Source organism: Lissotriton vulgaris, chromosome 4_1 (assembly GCF_964263255.1).
Source record: "Lissotriton vulgaris chromosome 4_1, aLisVul1.2, whole genome shotgun sequence".
In the NCBI taxonomy this organism is placed as follows: Eukaryota; Metazoa; Chordata; class Amphibia; order Caudata; family Salamandridae; genus Lissotriton; species Lissotriton vulgaris.
In genome coordinates, this window is record NC_141691.1 from 1,384,064,483 (window position 1) to 1,384,090,273 (window position 25,791).

At 49.3% G+C, this 25,791-nt stretch overlaps 1 protein-coding gene across 1 annotated transcript in view; it reads right to left on the bottom strand.

The window, feature by feature from the left end:
* ROCK1 (Rho associated coiled-coil containing protein kinase 1) overlaps positions 1–25,791 on the bottom strand; it is a 2,273,505-nt gene that overhangs the window by 1,301,405 nt on the left and 946,309 nt on the right. The window contains exon 12 of the mRNA XM_086965620.1: positions 4,206–4,294. Coding sequence (XP_086821746.1) covers positions 4,206–4,294 — 89 coding nt within the window. The remainder of the gene's footprint in view (positions 1–4,205; positions 4,295–25,791) is intronic.

A 25,791-nucleotide genomic window follows, 5' to 3' on the forward strand; every position in this document is an offset into this window, starting at 1 on the left:
ACAGAACAGAACAGGGGGAAATATGTGTGTGTGATGCCTTTCAGAAACCGAGTGACAATGGGGGACTTGAACAAGGACGGTTGATCAGGCAGCATTAGAAAGGCTGAAAGGGTAGAAAGGTAGCCCTTGATAGTGCCCAGAGCAGAGCCCTGCTGGGCAAGAGAAAGAAGGAAGAGAAGAACCTCAGAAAGAGGGGCAGAGAGAGGATCCACAGCCTTTGCTGTGCACCATGCCACAAATCTGTTCCACCTGCAGGCGTATACTGACTTTGTGGAGGGACGCCTGGCTGCCAGAAATATATTACAGACTTCAGGAGGCAAGTCAAATGGCCTCAACTGCCGCTGCTCAATCTCCAAGCATGGAGCTGGAGACTGGACAGGTTCGGGTGGAGGACCGTCCCCTGCTGCTGCGACAGAAGGTCCTCCTGAAGAGGCAGACGAACCGGGGGATCGACTGACATACTGAGTAGCTCGGGATACCAGTACCTTTGTGCCCAGTCCGGAGCCACAAGGATGACTTGGGCCCGGTCGCGTTTGATCTTCAGCACTCTGGGCAGAAGTGGTATAGGCGGAAAGGTGTACAACAGACCGCAACTCCACTTGCCAAGAAAAGCGTATCCGAGCGAGTGCCGCATTGGAAATTCCAACGCGCAGAATTGATGATATTGTGCGTTCTCTTCTGTGGCGCATAGATCGAACCAAGGCTCTCCCCACTGCAGAAAGAGACCTTGTGCCACGGCAGAGTTCAGACGCCATTCGTGATCCATCATGCACCGTCGGCTGAGTTTATCCGCCCTGGTGTTCAGAGAACCTGCCAGGTGGTGAACCACCAGGGTCACGCCCTGATGTTCCAGCCACTGCCAGAGGCGCAAAGCCTCCTGGAAGAGGGTCCACGACCCCACCCCGCCCTGTTTGTTGCAGTACCACATGGCGGTGGTGTTGTCCGTGAACACCTGCACTACACTCCCCCGGACAGAGGGGAGGAATGCCTTCGGTGCTAGACGAATCGCCCGCAGCTCCAAAAGGTTGATATGGAGCCGGGACTCCGCTGGAGACCAGAGGCCTCTGATCTCCGCCTCTCCCATGTGGCCACCCCAGCCCTGGAGGGACGCGTCCGTTACAACTACCTTCGTAAACACCCGTGGGGCGCTGATAAGGCCGAAGGGGAGCACGGTAAACAAAGTGCTTGTGGCCTACCGTGAACCGCAGGTAGCGCCGCTGGGCCGGCAGGACGGGAATGTAGAAATAAGCGTCCTGTAAGTCCATCGCTACCATCCAGTCTCCTGGGTCCGGGGCAGCTAAGACCTGAGCTAGTGTCAGCAATTTGAACTTCTTCTTCCGGAGAAGCCGTTGACGTTCCATAGATCCAAGATAGGGCTTAGGCCCCCTTTGCCCTTCTTGGGTAGCAGAAAGTAGTGGGAGTAGCAACGACACCCTACTTCTGGCCCAGGAACGCGCTTGATGGCCCCCTTGGCCAAGAGGGCCGTAACTTCCTCTTGCATTAGTCGCAAGTGATCCCCCGACACACGGTGGTATTGTGGTGGCATGGCTGGATAGGTCGCCTCGAAGGGGAGAGAGTAGCCCCTTCGGAGGATTTGCAGCACCCACCTGTCCAAAGTGACAGTGCGCCAGTGGAAGTGGTGATGGCGAACCCTGCCCCCCACTGGCGTCACATGGGCCTGAAAGCACGGACTAGGAGGCTTTAGAGGCAGGTGCTGCGGGGGAAGGTGTGGACTGACCTCGCCGTTGTCCCCGACCCCCGCCATGGCGGTTTCCATGGCCGCAACCGCGTTGGAAATTAGTCTGCGGTGCGTGGCTGGTAGCACGTGTGGGGGCGCCCCTTCCTTGGCCAGGAAAGGAGCGAAAGGCACCCGTTTGCTGGCGCGGGGCCAAGAGGCCCAAGGACTTGGCCGTAGCCCAGGAGTCCTTAAAGCGCTTAAGCGCATGGTCTGCCTTGTCACCAAAAAGGCGACGGCCATCAAACGGCATGTCCATGAGTGTATTCTGGACATCGGCCGAAAAGTTGGCGGACCTCAACCAGACGTGGCGACGAATCGCCACCGTCGTTGCCATCGCTCTGCCAAGTGAGTCGGTGGTATCCAGCCCACACCGGATGGAAAAACGTGCTGCATCTTGACCCTCCGCAAGGGCTTGGGTGAGTTTAGCCCTGACCTCCGTCGGGCATTCTGGCAGCACGCCCGCGACCATGTCCCACAGAGAGTGGGTGTAGTGGCCCAAGAGGCATGCGGTGTTTGAAGACCGCAGTCCCAAACTCAGGGAGGAGAATACCTTCTTGCCGTATTGATCGTACCTCTTGGATTCCCGATCGGTCGGAGCCGTCGGAAATGCAGTCTGGGAGTTTGAGGCCTGGATGACCAGGCTCTCGGGGGTGGGATGGGTTGACAGGAAACAAGGGTCGCCCGGGGCCGGGCGGTGGCGTCTGGCCACGTTCCTATCTACAGGCAGACCTGTAGCGGGCCTGGACCAAGTGCCCAAAAGAACGTCGACGAAGTGCCCAAAAGAACGTCAGTCAAGGCCTCATTAAACGGCAGCAGAGGCTCAGCCGAGCTTGACTGCGGTTTAAGGACCTCAGTGAGGAGGTTAGTCCTCACGGCCGCGACGGGGAGCTCAAGGCACAAGGCCCTAGCCGCCCGCGTCTACACGACACTGTAGGTTGCCCCCTCCGCCATAGCCACGGTATGAGGTGAGACAAAACCAGTGTCCGGCGAAGTGTCCAGACCACTGGCATCCCCAAGTTCACCTGTCCAGTCCTGCTGGGACTGACAATCACGTATCAGAGGGTCCTCAGACCCCACCCAATACACCTCATCACCCATCTCCTGATATTCAGGGTTGTCAAAGGATGAGGCTGGTTCGTTGAAGTAAAAATCTCCAATCAGCGTCTAATACGGCGCCGAGCAGCGCCGCTCCAACGCCGGAACCGGATCGAGGGAGGCATCGGGGACGGCAGCGCCCGAAGGCGGCGCCGGAGGTGACACCCCTAGGGATCGGCGCAGGTGAGGTAGTCAGGTCAACCGGCGACGACCCGGATCCGGAAGCAGATCCAGCAGGGCGCTGCGGCGCCGGCGGCGTCGAGGCCGAAGCACACGCCGGCGTCTGGGCCGAAGCACCCGACCCGCTGGGGCCCCCAGACTGGTCCGCTGGGCCCGAAGGCGCTGCGGAGCCCGTCGGAGGAGAGAGCGACCTAATGGCCATGAGGAAACGCTCGATCTTCTCCGGCGTCGTGTCCTGCCCAGGGACCGGAGGGTATGAAGCAGGTGTGATGTCCGCGACTCCGACAGAGCCGCATGGGCGGTGTCACCCAAACCCCCGGCCACGTCGCGCGAGCGTCGGGGGGAGTCGGAAGAGCGATGACGTCATTTCGACTTCTTGTGCTTACCTGACTACTTCGAGCCCGGAGACCGATGGCGACTCCCGAAGCTATGATGGCTCCGACACCGCGACCGGTCCCTCCACCTCCATCCAGACCGGGACCTCTCGCGGTGCGGGGCCGACTGCCGGAGCTCGAGCCGCTTGCGGGACCGCTCCCGCCTAGCTTTCGACGTCAGGGCGCGGAAAAAATAAGAACTGACGTCAGCGCGCAAGGGCGGTGTCTAAGTACTCCGGCGACGTCATCCCGGTGCAAACGACGGCGATGACGGATGCGGAGCCGCAGACGACGCCTACCGACGCGCAAGGGTACTGCTACGCAAAAGTTTCCGGATCCAGACTGACGCCTGGGGATATTCTAAGGTAAGGAATCTAATACTAACCTGTTTCTTTCAGATACATCCTACAGGCACTGTTCCTGCAAGGAGCACAGTGTTTTAGTAGCCAGTACTGTCCAATAGCCATGGCTTCCAATTACTACTAGTATAAAACAGGTATCACACATTGGTTAGGGATCTCAATCTGTTCACTGACAAGGACGTCCGGGCACTCTACTGTTGTCGATATACATTGAATTCTAACAAAAGTCAACAATGGAAAGCTGCATAGCCTTACTGATGTGTGCATATTGAAGGATGTGCTAAGACTTTAGACTACACATTTCCTTTACCAAGTCAAATGATAGAGTGAATACAGCTGAACATCTTATATCTATATCAGAGACTGAGCAATCATGTAAAATATATTTTGAATAATAAAAAGGCGTCCAGCCGCAGTTTTGCAAACCTGATTTTAATCCAACAATTCCAACCTCACCTGCAGCGTTGCTCCATTTCATCTTTCAACTGCATTTCATTATGAAGCTGTTCTTCAAGCTGATAGATGTTTTTCTGAAGGTTTTCCAGCTTGAAATAGAAGCATTCCAATATATTAGCCATATTACGAGATAATAGTTGCTCACAGTGCACGTTATATTGCAGATTACTCTTCTAAAAAGTTCTAATAAAACTTAGAAAACTACAAGAACGCTATTGTTATTAGGAGAACCAATGTAAATCAGTTAATTATCATACAGAACATTGCACTTTTAGTCTAAGCCTGTCTTCCCCAGTCCACACTAATTGGGCGTCCATAGGCATAACAAAAGATCAGAGTGCATTTCAAGTGACAAAAAGTTTCCCCCCAGACTAATCAACAAAGTACTTTGTTCCATTTCTGCACAGTAGCGTGATGTTGTGGTTTAATAATTAGTTTAAACGTTTGCTTTCCCAAAAGTAAAAAAATGTGCATTTCCGCTAATGTGGGTGGTGTGCCTTAGTTCATTAGTTCTCAGTACTTGGCGTTAGTAGCCTAGAACTATAGCAGCTGGTTTTTCAGAGAAAAACCTTAACCTACCTGCTGATTTCTAGTGCGTCCACCCCACTTCTCCCAGCACAAATAGAAAACTGTTCCAGCCATCACGTAGAAAATAATTCACATTAAAGTGATGAAACTTTCCAGTCATCCCATACCCCTGTCTCTCCCCTAGCCCCTTAGTTGGGTAAGTGGAAGAGAGTGCAGTGCAGTAGCTTGAAAATTAAAGAAAACACTACCACAGTGATGTAGATCCTGCTACAATAAACACAGACACTATGGTGTGTTACTACGGGAGCTTTATTCTCACACAACTACTCTCGTCCCTGTCCCTACTCTGACTGTCCTGGTTCCGGTCACTGGCTCCTCCCGTTCCTGTCCCTCCCTCTTAACTCCACCCCAGCCACTAGACCACATTATACAATCTGACATCTCCCCCCTCCTTAACAAAAGTAACTTAATTTCCACAGTGTTTGCAATTCTTCAGCCCACCACGCGGGTTGGCGGACAGCTTGTTCTTCAAGCATCAGTAGCGTCGAATCCGTGGTGGTCCTGACGTTCATCAATCTTTCCGGCGTCTTAGCCAAAACATCCTTGACTATGGGATTGCACTTTTGAGAATGTGACCCATCAGGTATGGGCGGCTTATTATCCAGTTCCGCAGTTGTAATGGTTCTTTCATGTTGTGTGACTGCTACTGGCTCAGCTCGGCAGTGGCAGTCTGCTTGCCTTGGTGACTCTTGTTCTGTTGACGGTTGATCTTCTTTGGGAGTGGGCAATGTTCCGGTCTTCTTCCAAGCTCCCTCCTGTGAGGTTATTTCTCTTTGTCTCGTCAGGTTGGGAGCAACACTGCTCATCTGTGCACCGTCGGGCACGTCAGACGTCAATGTACTATCTGAGATGTGTGTCCTGTCTTGATTCTTGGCCTCATTGGCTGCCTCTGTTCGTTTCTTCCCTTCCCGCTCGTGGTTGAGGCTGGCGAGACCCTTGACCACCTGGTTATATGTCTGTTTGTCTCTCATTCGGTGGCAGTTCGTCTCTGTCACCACGTTCGGTCTTCCCCGCGGGGTGACGGGATAGTCCTTTACCACTAAGTAGATATTGTCCCATTTCTTTGTTCTCCTTCCGTCAGTTCGTTGTGTCAGCCTCTCTGACCCCATCAGGGGTGACGGTATATTGTTCATGTCTTGATGTGGCGATGACTGACGTGACGTGTTGTCCTTTGGTTCTGTTGTGTGTCCGGGTGATTGATGCCATGGCTGTGGTCGGGACCATGATCCTGTTGACCCAAATGATCGGACAGACATGTCTTCCGACTCGGAGGAGTCGGTTGCCGATTTCCTCTGAGAACGTTCTTTTGAGGGCGTCGTGACTGATACGTTTATCGAGTTGGTATTCTGGGATGACATGCTCCTGGGGTCGGAGCGGTTTACGGAGCATTTCCGTGGGTATGTTTCTTTTTGTGTCTTCTGTGTTGTTGCTGTGGGGGGATCGTTTACTTCATTAGTTTGGTCTCGGAGCATTTGGTCTTTACCCTTTTCACGGGACATCAATTGTCCCTCCTCCGCTTTCTCGTTGACACAACTGTCTGTAGTGCATATGCCTCTCCCTTTTCGGTGTCTGAGTGGCTTGCCACTCCTCATGTGGTTGGTGTCTTCTTCTCGTTTGTTGTTTGTGTTAACGTCCGTGCCATTGGGGTGATTTGTCTCACTGCTTGATGCTTCCTCGGACTCATCTGTAAACTTTGGTGCATGGCGGGAGGATGGCCGGGGTTGTTCGCGTGCTGGTTTCCGGCATTGACGGGATAGGTCCCATCTTCCGTAGTTCGTCTTTCTTGCCTTCTTGTTGAGCAATCTGCCATCTTGTCCATGGGTGTGATTTGTCCCGCTTGACACTTCATCTGTTTCATAACCATTCTCATCATCGGTTGACTGACTCCTTGAGGTCGAATAGCTCCATGAGGTTGCATCAGTATCGCTTTCTCAATCCTGATTCATCCTGGTCTTTTGTGATGGTGACTTGGAGTGTTCCATGACGCTCTGTCTCTGGTTTCTTGACTCTGATTCACCCTCCCTCTTTTCAGCTTTGTTTGTTTCCTGGGCCTCTCCCTTAGGCATAAGGGGTGCCTCTTTCCAGACATCCATGTGTCTGGCATTGGAATGCACGTCTTTCGAGAAGTCTTTTGCTTTTATTCGCACTCCAGCCTCGGCCCCTCTGATGATTCTCTTTAGCGACCATTGCTCCTGAAGAATCTTGCGCTTCGTGTCTGCGCTTGAACAGCCTTCGATTATTCGGAGCCGAACTGCTTCTTCATTAGTAAATGTGTTGAAGTGGCAGCAGGGTACCAGACTTAGTAATCGAGTAATGAACCTCGGCAGTGGTTCTCCTGGTTCCTGCCGCGCTGTATTGAAAGCGATGCGAGCATGATCCACTTCCACCAGTGCATGGAAATGGGCACGTAGCTTCACTTGGAGTCTTCCATAGCTCTCTGTGTCCCTTTTGGGAATGATCTGATTAGGCGACGGCCCTCATGACCGACTAGCTGGAGGAGTAGCGTCAAACATTTTCCATCCCTGTGTTCACCGATTGCATCAAGAAAATCGTCTAGGGAATCCAGCCACCGGTTCCATTCGGGACCCAAGTTCTGACCGTCAGTCTGTGACACTGGGGGTGGTACCTCAATGCAAGGACTGGGCCGGTGGGTTGCTTTTACCGCCGCCATGAGGGAGGTGTGTTTTATCTGCTATCGTCGTAGAATTGTTCGCTTTGTTTCCCCGTCTTGTCTGCTGACTTTCTTCGGCCAGGATTCCGTGTCTAGCCGTCTCCTTTGATTTTGGGCAGGTTCGCCACTCCTGGGTGACTACTATATTCTGTGCGCCTTTAGCACGACTGTTTCAGGAGGCCTTACTGAGTTGGGCTCGGATTTCCTGATTTCGGAAATGGCCACCACTCAGCTGGTCCACACATGACACTTGGCTCAGCACCTTCCCACTTTTATTGGGGTGGCCTGCTAACTGCAGGTGATTTGGGGTTCTCCTTACCGTTGATCATCTGTCTTTGCGTGGCGCTGGAGGGTTGCGTCGGTACTTGCTTTTGTTCGTTACGTTCCAGATCTGGAGTATTTATCCGTGTTTGGTATGTTCAGGTCTGTATTGGCTCGTGCTCGTGGCGTTCTGGGTTTGCATTTGCTTACTTTAGTACCATTCGATATTCGTGCCAGCTTATGCTTGTTTGCATCAAGGCTTGCTTTTGCTCATGTCTGTTTGTGCTTGAAGCATGTGCTTGCTTGTGCTGGCTCTCAGTGTGTCTCTTGCACTTGCCAGTGCTTGTTGTGTTTACGGTTGTCTTTATTTGTATCTTGCGTTAATTGATGCTCGTTTTGTTATTGGTCTCGCATTCACCTTTGCGTGTCCTAATGCAACTCTTGCATTTACTTGTGCTCGTTTGCCTTTGTTATTGCTTTTGCCAATGCTTGCTCACTTGTATCTGTCACTGCGCATTCATTGACATAGTCCGTCACTTGCCAGTGTTCATTCAATATAGTCATTCCATTTGCCAATGCTTGTTGATCTGCGTGTAGCAATGCTTGTGTCTCTTTGCATGGATCAATGCTTGTTTATGTGTTTTGCCTCTTGCCTCAGCCTGTGCTTGTTTTCCTTTACACTTGCCAAAGGTTGTTTGCTGTCTTTAGTGCATTTCCAGTGCTTCATTGATGTTTCAGGCTCTTTGCCTGACTTCAAAATGGCCGCCTCTATTTTGCACAGAGAGGTCGTCCCAGAAATCGCCTGACTTAAAGATGGCCGCCGCTAGGGAAGTCTCGTGTCTTACAGGGTTTCATTCAGGCTCTCATTCTCCACTTGGCACTCACCGGCAGCCATCCTCTTCATGCAGCTCGCCCTCCGCACCTCTTCAGACGCTCCTCAGGCACTGGAGCAATCAGACGCGATCCAGGCGAGCTCCCTGTTTACCGCGCGTCAGGTAGGCGATGTCTCACGCATCGGGGGTGAGCTTTTCTTCCGTTTTGGCGTGAACAGCGCTCGGTCAGCACCTCTTGGCAGGCGGTCTCCGTGGGGCGCCATCCTCCACGCGAGGGCACTTTCTCTTCTCTCTTGGGGTCTGGCAGAGTCAGGGTAGGCTCCTGGCTTCTGCTCCTGCAGCGCTGGCTGGACACCGCACTCTCTTGCGCAAGTCGCGTTTTAGCGCGAAGGGGTCACTTCTGCCTCGGGCGTTGCGACGCTTGGTGCCTCGGCTCCCTCTTGAGTCCCTCCCAACTGCTGGGGGGGGGGGGGACAGGGTCACCTGCTACTGGCCTCACGTGGCAGGTCGCAATTTCGTCCTTCTGGTCAGCGTCGCCTGCTCCTCGAGGCACGCTGGGGACAGGGCTCTCTCGTGAGGGTCTGTGGGGTTCAAGCACATCCCACCTTCGTCGCCAGCTGTAGCATCCTGCTACAATAAACACAGACACTATGGTGTGTTACTACGGGAGCTTTATTCTCACACAACTACTCTCGTCCCTGTCCCTACTCTGACTGTCCTGGTTCCGGTCACTGGCTCCTCCCGTTCCTGTCCCTCCCTCTTAACTCCACCCCAGCCACTAGACCACATTATACAATCTGACAAGTGAGAGATGGGAGATAGGAATTTCGTAGTGGGGGCCTTAGCATACTGTTTCCCTTACAATACACGATCAAATAAGGGTTTCTACCACTAAGATCTGTGGTTAAAATGATAGCCTTGTCTTAGTGCAGAGGATTTTAAATACTTTTATTTATGACCCTCACACACCCTATTGCTGTCATGCTTCTTCATCTGGTCGCACCCTGGTTCCCCAAAAACCAGGGTGGGCTTAACTACCTTCCAGTGAGCACTTTAGATAAAGCTCTAGATCTAACGGGGAGGGTGCATAAAAAAACCGAGTGGTTACCCCGGATTTCCCTTTATTTTGTGTACCACTGGTAAGATTAAAAAGTTTAAAAGGTCGGGCTATGTGGGGAGGGGTTACTATCCCTATACCCTATCATGAAGTCAACATGTTTGAGCCCTTTCCTATGTCCCTCATGGGGCCGCAGCATTCACCAGGAATGCGAATCAACCCCCTTTCTTCCTGTTACTGTCACAGTTCTGAGCTGGCCTTTTCCATCTATTTAGTCAGTCATAGTTAGTCACATGTGTAGGGCATGGGCAAACATGCAACGTGCAAGGCTAGCCTACTTGCCTGGGCCTCTAAGCATCAGAAGGAACTGTTCTGACCTCAGGGATTTCAAATCAGAGGCTAAAAGCCTGACTGAGAACTTAGGAACAGACATTGCCCCGCACATCCGATACAAAAGGCCGAAAAACGAGCCAGATATAGTAACAGGGATAATCTCCTAAACAAAGGAAGGAGTGACAGTACACAGGTGGCATGTGTTACTACATACACTAATATGTCCAACAGAATAAAAAAATAATTAAACATTGGGGTATTCTAAAAAGCAACAACTTGATTTTAGACTCCTTTTTTCCGTTAAAAAACCCCCACTAATCTAAGAACACATTGGTACACACAAGACCAACAATGAACACACCAGGGGAGCCGAACGCACTCTGGAATCTTCCATTGGTCATGGAACATGTGACCTGCGGTCAATACACAGTATTTCCCATTACATCACACACCAAGACTCTGGATTTCGGAATCGGTTTTCCTTGGGAACAAAGAAATCACACAAATTGTAACTAACAATGCGATCTACATGCTCAGCTGCCCAGGTTACCTTAAATATTTTCAGATGACCACAAGGAAAGTTAGGCTAAGGATAAGAGAACACCACAGCACCATCAGGTGCCACAGAAATACAACCCGCATGACCAACCATTTCATATCCAAAGGCCATAATGAAAATGAAATGCGATGGAAAAAAATATAGAAAATCAAGACAAACTCAAACATTGTCAAGACCCTCACAACCCGGGAACAAAATGGGTCTATAGACTGAAAACACATAAGCAGGACTTAAACTATGATATCCCATGGAACTTGATTAATATACTGAGCAGTAACTAAATATTTAAAGTAAAAATATGTAATGAGATTTTACCTCTCCAAATTATGAACACTGTGCAAGGAAATGCAGACCATCACACTACCGAGGTTAACATAGGTGATGCACAAATGATAACTAAGGAACATGAGCAGCCCCCTTTGTTTCAGGCCAACCAAGGAAGCACAAAATGTGTTTATCTGTGAAAAACATCCCTCCCGTCGCACTTTTTTTCAGGCTTAATAGGGGAGCATAATAACAATGGATGCAACATAAATCCCAATACTGCGTTACTGCCATTATCTGAAGACTAAAAATCTACTGTTATCCCAAGGAGCAAATCGTTGCATCAACTCCGGCACTCCTGAGGACTAATGCACGATCGGGAACTAAAGTTCCTATCATTCTTAGGGACAGAAAGAGGAGTGTGCGTCATCAACATGTCCCCTGAGGATGCGACTCTACCCGCAGTACAAGCAATGGATATGAGAAGGGCTAGGCTTAAAAACAACAGCTTTAAGCCATGAGCTACGAGCACATTTGATTGACGGATAAGTTACCATTGGAGTTATGAGAAGGACTGTGTCCCCTTTTTAACCCAATCTGATGTTGTTATTCTTAAACAAATATACCAGTAGGTGAAATGAGCTATGCTAACTGATTTCAATTTACATCTTTTCAGAGTGCAACTACAGGGACATGTCCCATCTGCCCGTATATGGTGTTTGGAGACACCTTGGAGGGTAAGAACCATCAGTTAAAAGGGACGAGACGTTTTAAGACACAAAAGACTGATACGGAACCTAGCCTGGTTATTAGGGGTCAGGGTGTGACCAGATGATGACGCATGACACCAATAGGGTGTGTGAGGGTCATATATAAAAAATATTTAATATTCCTCTGGCGAACTAAGACAAGGTCATCATTTTTTTTAATTTCAAAATATTTTATTAGTTTTTTTTATAAACAGATACATTAGCATTTGTCATGAGGTTAGTCAAACGTAGTTTGTATTGCAGTGATTACAGGTACTTTTAGATATATGTTTAGCTAATACCCTCTACATTAACTCGCTGGGAAATTAGGTAAAGGGTGATAGAAAGAAGCAGGAAAGAAAGGGGTGAAAGGAGAATACAAGAGATGTTCTGTAGCAATGAGTCTCCTTGAATTTATAGCCATGTTACAAAGCCGACTCCCCACTAGTTAACCTGTGGCAGGAGAAGTAGTCTGTAAGGCCCTTGATGCCTCTTCGGCCCATGGTGGCAACATTCCAACTCGCTAGGCCCCCACCCCCAAAGGGGAGGAGGGAATCGGACTGGGTTCGTAAGAGTCTAGGTATGTGTCGAGTGACCTCCACATCCCCCTGGTTGCTGGCCTCCAGGGTGAGTTTTGTAGAGCAATGTTATCCACGCCTCTGAGGTGAGTCACGCAGTTGAAACAACCTTTGTATGAGGTCTTAGTTGTGTCCTTCCAGTTGGTCAGGACCATTTTTACTGCGGCGCTCAGAAGCAGGTCTAGTAGGTCTTTGTCATGCTCTGATCTTAGCCCTGTGGTCATGAATGCAGTGGCGAGGGAGGAAAATTCAGCTGTTAGTGTGCAGCCCAGTACTTTATTTATGAAACCAAAGGTTTTATCCAAGAATGTTTTGAGTGATGGGCAATAGTAGATAAGATGTGCTAAGTCCCCCTTTTCCTTGCTACAGTTCCAGCATAGATCTTCTTCCCTGAGGCCTAGTGAGAATAGTCGAGCGGGGGCCCAGAAGGCCTTGTGGAGTAGCCAGAATTTTGTTTGTGATAGTACTGGGGAGATTTTATTATGTGAGGCAGAGGACCAGAATATAGCCAGTTCTTGCTCATTAAGTGAGATATTGCTTTGTTGTACCCAATAGTTGTCTTGTCATTAAGTTTGGTGGAGTTTGGGCGTAGAAGTTTGTAGAGGTGTGATACCCGATGACCTAGTCTGTTAATCTTTGCCATATATTGTGGGATTGACGGTTAACCACAGATCTCAGGGTGGTAGGATACCTTATTTGATAATGCAGGGAAAAAGGCATCTCCCATTGACTGTCTGTCTGTAGCTCAACATTCCCATAGGCCTCCGTAGAAGTAAATGCGCCCCTACTTCCCAATCGGGCATCACACAAACACATGCACCACAGCACTGTGAAGTGGCTCACCAGCAGGAACACGCAAGTGTGGGCCTTTGGTGAATGGAGCGCTTCTCTCCAGTTCACATAATTTCTGACGCTGTTAAGTATCTGAGAAAATAATAGTCCATAATACATCTAAATAAGTTTGTTTAAATCTGTCATGACTATTCATTGGAGGGTCATACAGGAATTCAAAACTAAGAATGCATATTGTTAGCTAAGGTATAGCTTATCCTGCAATTCAGTATGCTGAAATCACAGCCGCGGTTTTTGTCTAGTCCTGGTCCCATTATTATCGACAATAACTCATTCGAAAGTTTGAAATAACTAAGCTTTTGCATTTACTCATTTTTTAGAGGATCGAACTCTGGTGTTTGCTAATAGAACACGTCATACTGGGGAAATGTTTCCACTGCTAATTAAAAACCAGCACTGCATGGCTTCCGAATTAAAGGATTACGTACTAAATCTTCATTTTTCAAATTAGCAAAAAACGAATGCGCCAGCTCCGTCAACAAATACATGTTTCTACAGTTCTCGGTCATTGATGCAACGAGTGGTCATAGTGGGCAAGCTCGTGCCATACTTTAATTACAGAAAACAGTTCCCCTACTTGTTGTGAAAAGAGAACCGTCCTAGGATGGTTAATTCCGATAGCTTAACTGCTTCATCTTCAGTGCAACGCAGGGAGCCTCCTGTGCTGTGAAATCGAGGGCGGGGCAGACAAACTAAACAAGCCTTCTTGCCAGGGTGACTGCTTGCTAGTAAGAAATGTAAATGTGTGCAACTGGTCAATCAGCAAATGTAAAGGGTGCTTGGAAGCCAGCTTTGGCTTACATTGAAGGAATCGCTTAAAAACATCCAGATGTCTGTTATCATATCTCCAATCACATCAGCGAACACATACTGGGGAAAAACCATTCAAGTGCAGTGAATGTGGAAGTAGTTTTAGTCATTTCTCAACTCTCAGGAGACATCAGCGAACACACACACGGGAAAAACCATTCCAGTGCAGTGAATGTGGAAGTAGTTTTAGTAATTACTCAAATCTCAGGAGTCATCAGCGAACACACACTGGGGAAAAGCCATTCCAGTGCAGTTAATGTGTAAAGAGCTTTAGTAGGTCATCAGACCTACAAAAACATAATCGAACACACACTGGGGAAAAACCATTCCAGTGCAGTGAATGTATGAAGAGCTTTAGTTGGTTATTTTATTTTTATTTATTTATTTATTTTATGGAGTTTGTAGAGCGCGCAGCTACCCCCGAGGGGGTGTCCCGGCGCTAAAATCCAGGGGTACCCAAGTGAAAGGGGAGGTGAAAAAGAAGGAGATGAAGGGGAGACTAGAGTCCGGAGAAAAGCCAGGTTTTAAGTTTGGCTCGGAAGATGGTTTCAGAGGGACAAAACCTCAGCTCAAGCGGAAGGGAGTTCCAAAGTCTGGCAGAAATGACACCGAAACCTCTGCCACCGGTTCTGGACAGTCTGAAACGGGGTTGGATCAGGAGGCGGAGGTCATTGGATCTCAAGGATCTGGTGGAGCGGGATATCGAGACCCGATTTTGCAGGTAAGTAGGACCGAAGTTGTTGACGGCTCGATAGGTAAGAGTGAGGACCTTAAACTGGATGCGGCTAGCCACAGGGAGCCAGTGGAGTTTCCTCCGGTATGCAGAGACAGATTGTCGGTACGGGATATTACCGATCAGTCTGGCTGCAGCATTCTGGACAATCTGCAGCCGACCAATCAGGTACTGGGGAGCCCCTGCATAGAGCTCATGTTATCAACTCTCCAATCACATCAGCGAACACACACAGGGGAAAAACCGTTCGAGTGCAATGAATGTGGAAGTAGTTTTAGTCATTCCTCAAATCTCAGGAGTCATCAGCGAACACACACAGGGGAAAAGCCATTCCAGTGCAGTGAATGTGTAAAGAGCTTTAGTAGGTCATCAGACCTACAAAAAACATAATCGAACACACACTGGGGAAAAACCATTCCAGTGCATTGAATGTATGAAGAAATTCAGTCAGTTATCAACCCTCCGGAACCACCAGCGAACACACACGGTGTAAAAACCCTCACCACCCAGCCAGGGAGGAACAGCAGCAAGACTGCTCTTCAGCACACCAATCCTTATACATAACACACTACAGGGGTTTGCTTCAGGGTCAAACTCACTTTAGTTTAACGTTCACAGCAACAAGTTCTAAACTGGAGAATCTATATTTAGGAACAAGGGGTTTGCACGGCCATTAGTGGCATAATACATTTGAAACCCAATACGTTATAGATCTGTATTAATGATATATAACCAAACACCACCCATGTATGGACATCCAAGAGCCTTTAAAAACCACACTACAGAGGTGTGTACCAGGATTTACTTTAACATTAACATGAACTAAATTATGATACAGCAAGAACAATCATGATGCTATGAAATGTACACAATGATGACTAGATGTTACATGTTAATAAGAAATTTATGTTTTTTTTGCACACGTTACATTTTTTTTCGAATATGTTTTTAGACAAAATAAAACAAAAAATGTATTTGAAAAAAAAAAAACATCCAGATGACACAGATTCATTCTTTTTGAGTGGTATTGCAAGGAGTTACCAGCTGAACTGTGATGGTTGGGCTTTTAAAGGGCAGCTATGAAAAAATTGCACTATGCACAGACTGGGTATTATGAAAAGCTATATTTTGGAATTACTCTTTAGTCAAACCTTTGGGCATGTTGTAGCACCCTATCTAATACTGTGTATTATGTAAGTTTAAAATAATGACTTAAATATTCATAGTTGTTTCTGTTAAAGACTGGAACTACTGAGCAATAAACGTACACAAGTCACTATTTCCCACTGCTCCAACCAGGTTACAATTCTGTGGCTCTCTGGTTACAGACATAGACCTCTGCAGTTCATTAACTAACATAACAGTTATTTACCTTCGATAATGGTGTATCTGGTAGAGACGATTCTAGGCGCAGATTCCATAACCTTTTTCTTGCCCCAGCAACTCCGCGCACCTGGGGCGGCACCACGGAACTCTACTCCGACGTTGCCCGCAGGTACGACGCCAGCAAGGCCACACAAGCCCCACCCCGGCGCACCAACATCAGTTTGCTTTGGAGAACTCTTCAGCGCCACCACGCAGAGCCAGTGCAAACAAAAACTGTGAGAGTATGAGAACAGTGTGCAATAAAGTAGTAAAAAAAAGCAAGGAAATCAATCCACGGTTACCAAACAGTACCACAAAGTCAGTGCCCGCACTGTAGAGCAGGAAACCATGACAGAAAAGACTCCATCAGCAGTCCGAAAAGGACAGCCCTACAAGAAGAGGGAGAAACCCACTGAGGGGACAGATAAACCCAAAAGATCCGCAGGAAGGGCAAGCAGACAAAGGAAGACTGCAGCCAAATCCAGGAACAATAAAGGGGAAGAAGCCCAAAGCAGACGAGGGGCCACAACGACCCTGGACAATCACTTCAAGGCACACCCAGACCTCGCAAGGGCCAAGGACCGAGCCACAGCCCGGAGAACTCCAAACCAGAAGACTGGGAGGGAGGAGAAAGTCCCAGAAGCAGGGGACACACAAGGACACAAGAATCCACCCCAAAAGACCAACCAGAGCGGCCCTCCGCCAGGAAGAAGCGAACAGACAACCCTAGAGAGGCGAAAGCAAGCCCAACCCAAGGGGAAGGGGCACCCGTAGCGACCAAGTCACCCAAAAGGGGGCAAGTGGCGAAGGACCAGCAGAAGGGACCTCGCAGGGCGGGACGTGAAGGAATCTGTGGCTAGAATCATCTCTACCAGATACATCAGTGGTTCCCAAACTATTGACTCCTGAGGACCCCCACTGAGTCACCATTGGAAACTGGGGAACCCAAAGCAATTTGTAGGATTTAAATTTCAAACATTAAAACAGTAATTCGAAAAAAAATGTAACATGTGTGCACACAAAACAAATACTCGAATTACTAAGGATTTTAGGGGCATATTTACAAGCCCCTATCGCCATGGGAACATTACTTTTTGCGACATTCCTGTGGCGATAGGGGCTTCACCTTATTTACAATGCAGCGTTAAGCCACTTAACGTGGCTTAACGGTGCCTTGTAAATAAGACCCCCTGTCACCCAATGCTTAGAGTGAAAGGGGTGGGCAGTGGGTGTTGCGGTGGGCGTTTCCCCACAAACACCCATTGATTTTGACGTTGCCCCCTATTTACAAGGGCAGCGTAAATGGGAGGCAGCGCCAAAATTAAGACCAGGGAACACCTGGTCTTCTTAACTTGGCGAAACAACGAGAAATGCTTTATTTCTCCTCGTTTTTTCAAAACGCTTTGGATTGTTTATGTTCAGGAAGATGACCCTTCCCGCACAACAATCTTTTTAAAAAATGACATTTTTTAACTTCCATGTGTACTGCATTAAGCAGCACACATAGAAGTGACAAAACGACATTTCAAGATTGCTTATGTGCAGGAAGGGGGACCTTCCTGTACATAAACATTCTTCCACTGTTCAGTGTAGCGCCAGCGCTGGGGAAACGCAGGGCTGCACCATATTCTTGTAAATATGGTGCAGCCCTGCGTTTCTGAAGTGGCGGAGTGTGTTGCCAAGGAGGCTAACGACACTCTCCGCCACTTCTGTTGTATTTCATATTGAAAGAATTTGCAATAAAACAAAAAAAGTTAATGGGAAGGTTGGTGCTGCATCTTCCTGACTAACTTTTCAATGGTTGCTTTTATTTCGTAGTACGAAGCTCCTGATCCCGACAGGGCCAGACTGAAAACCGAAAGCAGCCCTTGCAAATGATTTCAGACCAGTCCCCATACGGTGCACACCAAGTGCAGTGAGTGAGTCTGACCACTACAAAGGGGGCTTTGGGAGGCTCTCCCCCAAAAACATTTAGGTAACAATGGTGCAGTCTAAAACACATTTATCATTATATATTACATTGTATTAGCTTTTAAAGAATAGTAAATGAAGACCTAACTATGCTCCAGAATACGACAATCTTTCTGGGGGTTCTTCAATGATTCCCCCACTATCCCCTCCAACAGTGCTGGTCATCTCTCCATAGCCCCTCTGTCACGTGCATTTCATTTTTTTATAGCATCTCTCATACCATTGTAGGATGTCAGAGCACTTTACATCACACACATATAGGGAAAGTGAATCATACGTGTAAATCAGTGAATAGGAAATGTTACATAAGGCAAAGGGGACTAAAAGTTGTAGAATTCACATGTCATTCATACTGGTAGGCATTTTTAAAGAGTGCTTGGTCTGGAGAATCACAAACTCAGGATTCAGAACAGAACACTGTGGTTAGCATTGACATTAACAATAAAAACGTATTTCCACCCAAATAAAACGTTTTAGCAGCATCGGGGAAAGACTGGGAAAAACATTAGTCACTAAATTGTACCTTGCAGTTTGCAAGCAGCTGTTTGATGACAGTTTATAGGTTACTGTGATAGATTACGATTGTCAATTATGAAATGCACAGTAGCAAAAGAATCTCTGTGACCAGAGCAGTAACCCACTGACCTATGCATATAAAACACTTTTTTTTAAATGTATGGTAAACGTTCTTTGCTGTAGGCATATTAACCCTATGTGCTACATTAGATAAGTCAAAGCTGCCACTGGACAAAACTCTTGTCGCTCTCCAATGGGGACATTAATCACTGGCATTATATTAACACTTTTGTTGTTCTTTGAAAACTGTGAATTATACAAGATACTTTGCGGTGCTTTTAAAACTGCTGCCTGCGGACCCCCTGGGAATGTGTCAGGGACCCCTGGGGATCCGCGGACCACAGTTTGGGAATCACTGAGATACACATTACCGAAGGTAAGTAACTGGTACATCTGATAGAGACTACTAGCCACAGATTCCTTAACATAGAATAGATACCCTAGCCCTACCCAGAGGGGAGGAGGAACTGTGAGAAAAACCCACCAGCCCAACAAAACACAGAGCACCAACAGGGGATGCATCATGAGGCAAGGGGGAACGGACAAGCCCCATCAGGTAAAAGGGGCGTGGGCAGAGGGAGGAGCGAAGAACCCCCCTGCAAAAAAACAAGATGCAGAGGTAAAAGAAGGGCAGAGTACCCCAAAGGAGAACGTCACCCCCACCTCCAGCGAAAGAAAGCTGAGCAGAAAGGCAACGCAGGGCAGAAGACAAGACAGGAACGGCACAGAGCCAAGAGGTGCGGACGTGCAAAGGAGGTAAATGTGCGCAAGAACTAAGCAGAAGAGAGGAAGAGTCAACGGAGACACACCACGGCCCACTGAGAAGGGACACAACCCCCAGTGACGCACAACCGGTCCTAGCCGAAAGGGAGCACAGACAGATGGAGCGCAAGGTGAAAGCCGAAGTAAAAGAACTCGAGAAGAGGTCCTGGAAGAGCCGACCCAGTGGCCGAACCCCGGAGGGACCAGGGCAACAGCCCAAGGGGAATGACCCCGAATCGCGCACCAGAAGGAGGGCCAGTGGCGCCAACGCAAGCCGAGACCAACCCGACATCACAAATCGAGGCAGAATCACAGGCACAAGTCCAACAAGGAAGGCCGAAGGCCGCCCAAGAGCATGAAACCGAGAGAGAAAAAGAAGAAAGAGGCCGCCCCAGGCGGCATACAGGGTTACCAAGGAATGCAAGTAACCCCAGAAGGCCGTCCAAGCCGCCTGACTAACAACAAGACTACACAATAGTCAACCAGTTCCCCACCTCGGGTATGACACATCCCCAATAAAACCAGGGGAGACACCTCTTAGGGGAAAACCCCCACAGCAGAGGAAGAACGAAAAGGGGGGCCGTAGACAAAACCACAGGCGGCTTAGCAAGCAGCCAAAAGAAGACTTACCAAAAAGGTGAGGAGCTGAACCAGCAGCCAAAGGCACAACTAGGGCAACAGCAAGACCTCAAGGGCGCACTCCAACCTAAACCCATACACACCAGTGACCAAGAGGAGCCACAAGAATCCCAGGAGGCAAAAAACCACAAGGCTGAAGGGCCGTACCAGCAACCAAAGCGGAGAATGGCCAATAAAAGGACACCAAGGCAGACTTCAACCAAAACTAGATGGCAACGAAAGACAGAGCTCCAACGGAGCCATGGTATAAACGCCTCCCATAGAACACACAAGAACTGACCCCCGAAACTCACGGGGAAAGAGGAGGACGGAGTCACGCAAGGAGCTGCTGAATCGCAGAATCCGCTTGAGTGTTAAACAGCAGGACTCCGTCAAAGGGCATATCAACCAGGCGCTCCTGGATATTATCTGGGCAGACACCATCCGGCAACCAGGCATAGGGCCGGAGGGCAACCGTACACGCCATAGCACAGGCGATGGAGTCCGTGACATCCAGAGCGGAGCGCAGAATAAACAGTGCCAATTTGCGACCATCGAGCACATGGCTCTGCAAGGTCATCACAGCCCTGTCCCCAGAGAGTTGGGGCAGAAGGTACTCCGTGGAATCCCAGAGGGCAGAGGTAGCCCTAGCCAAAACACAGAGCGTGTTGAGTGCATGCAGAGCGGAGCTCGAAGATGCAAAAAGATTATGCCCCCAAGAATCTAACTAACGGGCCTCCAGTGACAGAGGGAGCAAAACCAAGGGCAAAGACGTAAAGGCAGCCTGAAGAACAGGGTCCTGTGCAGAGGGATGGAAAGAAAGGCAAGTGGGCCCATGTGGAGCCGGGCAATGGCGACAAAGCAGTGGCGGAGGCACCGGATTTCTGTAGCAGGGCGCCCCCAGGCCCCCAAAAGGGAATCATGGAGCGATGCTTCAAAAGGAAGCAAAGGCTGCCCCCACCAGAGCCCTGGTGGAGGACCTCCAACAAATGATCAGGAGGCACCCGCGCGACCGGGTGACCCATCTGCAAAATCCCAGTGGCCGCAGCGATAGCCCGGACAAAGGCGACTGTCGCTTCCGAAGGACCGCGCAAGGGCGAGAGAAAGTCTTCTGTGGGCGAGGGCTGCAAGCTGAGCCGTCCGTCCCCACGCCCAGCTTGAGGAAGGAAAGGCCCGCACAGAAAGGACGGAAACCCCACCGACAAGTGAAGAACCTGAGGGGCCTCTGGAGAAGAAGGTGGAACCGCAGGAGCAGCCCCGCTCAAGGGGCGAAACAGTGGTCCCGGCACTCGCGGCCGTGGGGATGGGGTAGAGCTAGCCCCAGAATGCTCTGGAGAGAAGGCCACAATGTGGCACCCCACTCCGGCGAGGAACAGACGAGAAGACGGCAGTCGTCCGTAGATGAAGGAGCGTCCAGGGAAGAGTCGACAAGCCGACGCCGAGCCAGAGAGAGTCCGACACCAGCGCAGTTGGGTCCACCCGAACGGCCGAATCCACCTCCAGTACCACCTGTCACGCAGGAGGAAAGGGCGGTGTCGACAAGGGGCGGTGTCGACAAGGAGCGGTGCCGAAAAGGCGCCGGCACGACCCCGAAGGGGCCCACCGCAGGTGGAGTGGGACGTGAAGAGGCGATCTCCGACCTTGCCTTAACCCGCGGCGCCATCCGGCCCGGGGAAGAAAGCCTCTGGTGCCGAACCGGCACCAGCTCAGCCTCCAAGAAGGCAACCGCCTGTCTAGAGGACCAAGGGGAAGCCGGTGACGAGCCCAGAGTCCCGGCGACCCACTGCGATGCCACAGGGAACCCCGTGGGGCTTTGTGGCAAGGAGGGAGCTCCGTGGATCGAAGACGGGAAACCCCGAGGGGAGGCACCTCAGCGATACCACATCACCTGCTCCTGAAGCCGCACCTGGCGGCACCGCGGATGAAATAGCCGACGACACCGCAGCTGGCCCACACGAGGAGACCGCGGAAGTCTCAGATGAGGGGTGGGGCGCAAGGAGCCCTGGACGCCTCCGCGCCAGGGAACGGCAGATCTGCAGACATCCGAGGACGCAGGTTCCAAGAGGAACCTGCGCCCACCGAGGACCAGGCCCGGAGGCAGACTTACCCATCGGCAAGCGGCGACCAGGGAGCCACAGGGGAGGGCAGCGGCGGAGCCAGAAGCGGGGTGTTCTGGACCCTTCTGGGGACAGACGCTAGGACAAGGCCGACCTGGACAGGCGGGACGAAAGCAGCTTCATCTGGCGCTCCCACTGGGACTTGGGCTTGAGCTGCTGGCAGGCGTCACAGTCTGTGGAATCGTGGTGTTCGCCCAAACACCACATGCAGATGGGGTGAGGGTCCATCGCCGACATCTGATGCGCACACTCAGCACAAGTTTTGAAGCCCGAAGGCATCGCACATAGTTCCCACCAAAATGAGGAAAGGCCTGAAAACAGGCAAGCAAGGTAATCCAGATCTGCGTAGCGCGCAAAAAGGAAAATGCTACTTACCAGTATGCATCTGTTCTTGGCATGTAGAGCTGCAGATTCGTACACTTAGCATTAGATCGCCACCTAGTGTTGGGCTCGGATGATTGCAGGTTGTTGTCTTCTTGGAGAAGTCTTTGTAGTCACGATATTGGTGACTCCTCCCTTGGTCAATACTGCGCATGGGCATCGGCTCCATCCTTAGATTGTTTTTCGCCATGATGGAAAATGATGAAATTAGTAAAGATACAGTAAGAAAAAAAGGATGTCCATGCGTGTGCATCTAAGTAAGATGAGGACTGGAATGGATACAGGTCCAGGGAGGCGGGAGGGCGTGTACGAATCTGCAGCTCTATATGCCAAGAACAGATGCATACTGGTAAGTAGCATTTTCTGTTAGAGGCATATGAACTGCAGATCGTACACTTAGCATCGATTGTACAGCAGTGTCTCCCATAGCGGTGGCCGCCTGTATCCATTGCAGCAGTCTGAAATAATGTTCTAAGGACAGCCTGCCCTACTGCAGCTTGCTGTTTGGCTTGCACATCAACACAATAGTGTTTAGTGAAGGTGTGTGGTGTATACCATGTTGCTGCCTTGCATATGTGCATATGTCCTGTAATGGTATATTTCCTAAGAAAGCCATAGAGGCTCCTAGCTTGCGAGTGGAGTGTGCTCTAGGAGGAACTGTTAGTGTGCGTTTAGCTTTTTGATGGCATATCTGTATGCACTTAACAATCCACCTGGCAATCCTACCCTTAGAGATAGGGTTGCCTTTGTGTGGAGGAGAGAAAGATACAACAATTAATTTGTCTTTCTAAGGATTTAGTTCTATCTATATAGTATAGCAGATCTCTTTTAACATCTAACGTGTGTAAGGCCCTTTCTGCTACCTAGTCTGGGTTTTGGAAAAATACAGGTAACTCCAGATTGGTTCAAATGAAAAGGTGTGATCACCTTTGGAAGAAATTTTGGATTAGATCTGAGAACCACTTTATTAGTATGTATTTGGAAAAATGGTTCTTGTATAGTGAACAATTGTATTTCACTTACTCTTCTGAGAGAGGTGATGGCAACCAGGAAAGCAGTTTTCCATGTGAGAAATTGCAGTTCACACTTAGGCAGAGGCTCAAAAGGGGGTCCCATGAGTCTCGTAAGGACCAACTTTAGGTTCCATACAGGAGAAGGTGGCAGCCTGGGAGGGATTATTCTTTTTAATCCTTCCATAAATGCTTTGATTGCAGGTACCCTAAAAAGAGACAAGTGTTGTCTGTTTTGTAAATAGGCAGCAATTGCTGCAAGATGTAGGCGTATGGAAGAGTATGCCAAATTAGACCTTTGTAGATGTAACAGGTAACAAATGATATTTTGGATGGAAGCATCCAGTGGATCAATGTGATTATGCTTACAATATATTGCAAATCTTTTCCATTTGGCGGCATAACACGCTCTAGTAGTGGGTCTTCTAGCCTCTTTAATGATATTCATGCAGTCTGGTGGTAGGTTAAGATAACCAAACTCTAATACTTCAGGAGCCAGATCGCCAAATTCAGTTGGTTCGGGTCTGGGTGTCTGATTTGTCCATGGTTCTGTGTTAACATCGAGGGTGTGAGCTGTAACTTTTGATGTGGAACCAGGGAGAGATCTAATAGCGTGGTGAACCACGGCTGGGGTGCCCAAGTGGGAGCTACTAGAATGAGCTTGAGAGACGGTTGTTTGAGCTTGCGCACCACTAGTGGAATGAGGGGGAGAGGCAGAAAAGCGTACGCAAATCTGCCTGACCAGTTCATCCATATGGCACTGCCCTCTGAACTTGGGTGTAGGCTGGGCATTTTGCATTTTCGTGAGTGGCAAACAGGTCTATGTGTGGGTGCCCCCACTGTTGGGAGAATGGTTGAAGAACTTGTGGATGCAGTTCCCATTCGTGAATCTGTTGTGACTGCCGACTCAACAGAATTCGCTATCTGATTATGAACTCCTGGAAGGCGTTCCGCTAACAGATGTAGTCTTGAGGAACGGCCCATCTCCAAATGTTCTGTGCAAGCTGGGACAGTTGCAGAGAGTGTGTCCCCCCCTGTTTTTGTATATAGTACATTGCTGTCATATTGTCCGTCCGGATTAGGACAGCTTTGTTCTGTACTTTAAGTTGAAAAGTTTTGAGTGCTAAGAATATTGCTAGCAACTCTAGATGGTTGACGTGCAAAAGCTTTTGTTGGTTGTTCCATCAACCTTGAGTCGTGTGGTGTAAGAGATGGGCTCCCCATCCTGAGAGGGATGCGTCTGTTGTGAGCACTATTTGCAGAACAGGCTCTAGGAACGGCCGTCCTCTTGTCAAGTTTTTGGTGTTCCACCATTGCAGAGAGCGATGCGTACGGCTGTCTACCAACACCAGGTCTGTGAGCTGACCTTGAGCCTGATTCCACTGTCGTGCTAGACACTCTTGTAATGGACGTATTTGCAGTCTTGCATGTGGCACTATGAAGATGCAAGATGCCATCATGCCTATTAATCTCATAAACACTCTTGCTTGGAGAGACGGCTGGTGTTGAAAAGTTGAGACTAGGGCTTGAATGCTCTGTATCCTGGCTGGACTGGGATACGCTAGAGCTGTAGATGTGTTAATGGTAGCTCCTAGATACTGATGCAAGTGCGAAGGCTCTAGGTGCGACTTTGTGTAGGTGATCGTAAACCCTAAGTCGTGCAACAGTTGAATTGTCAGCAGAGTGTATTGTAGACATTGATGGATTGATTTGGCTTTTATGAGCCAATCGCCCAGGTAAGGGAAGACGTGTATTTGTTGTCTTCGGAGATGTGCTGCTACTACTGCTAAGCACTTCGTGAACACTCTTGGAGCTGTTGTGACACCAAATGGAAGGACTTTGAACTGATAGTGCTGTCCTTGTAAAACAAGTTACTTACCTTCGGTAATGACATATCTATAAGAAACAGTAGTTAGTATTAGATTCCTTACCTTAGAATATCCCCAGGCGTCAGACTGGATCCGGAAATTTTTGCTTAGCAGTCCCCCTGCGCGTCGGTAGGCGTCCGCGGCTCAGTGGCCGTCGTCGGTGCCGTGATGACGTCGTCAGAGTACTTAGACACCGCCTCCGCACGCTGACGTCAGTTCTTAGACACAGCTTTTCCGCGCCAGAAACGATGAGCCATGTTAAAAACCAACACTGGTGCCATTGAAACTAGGGCCCTGAAAGAAGATGACCTTAACCCTAGATATCGGTTCGCAGAACAGAGAGGATGGGTGGGGCGGTAAGGAATCTAATACCAACTATTGTTTCTTACAGATATATCGTTACCGAAGGTAAGTAACTTGTTCATCTTAAAGAAACAGGTTGGTATTAGATTCCTTACCTTAGAATAGATACCCCAGCAATACAAACCCCGGTGGTAGGTCTGCGAACCAATAATCACACCAGAAAGTCCTGGAGGACAGAACAGCCAAAAAAGCCATCCCTCCGGACTTGGCTGTCCAGGCAGTAGTGTCTTGCAAACGTGTGCAGCGATGCCCACGTAGCTGCCTGAC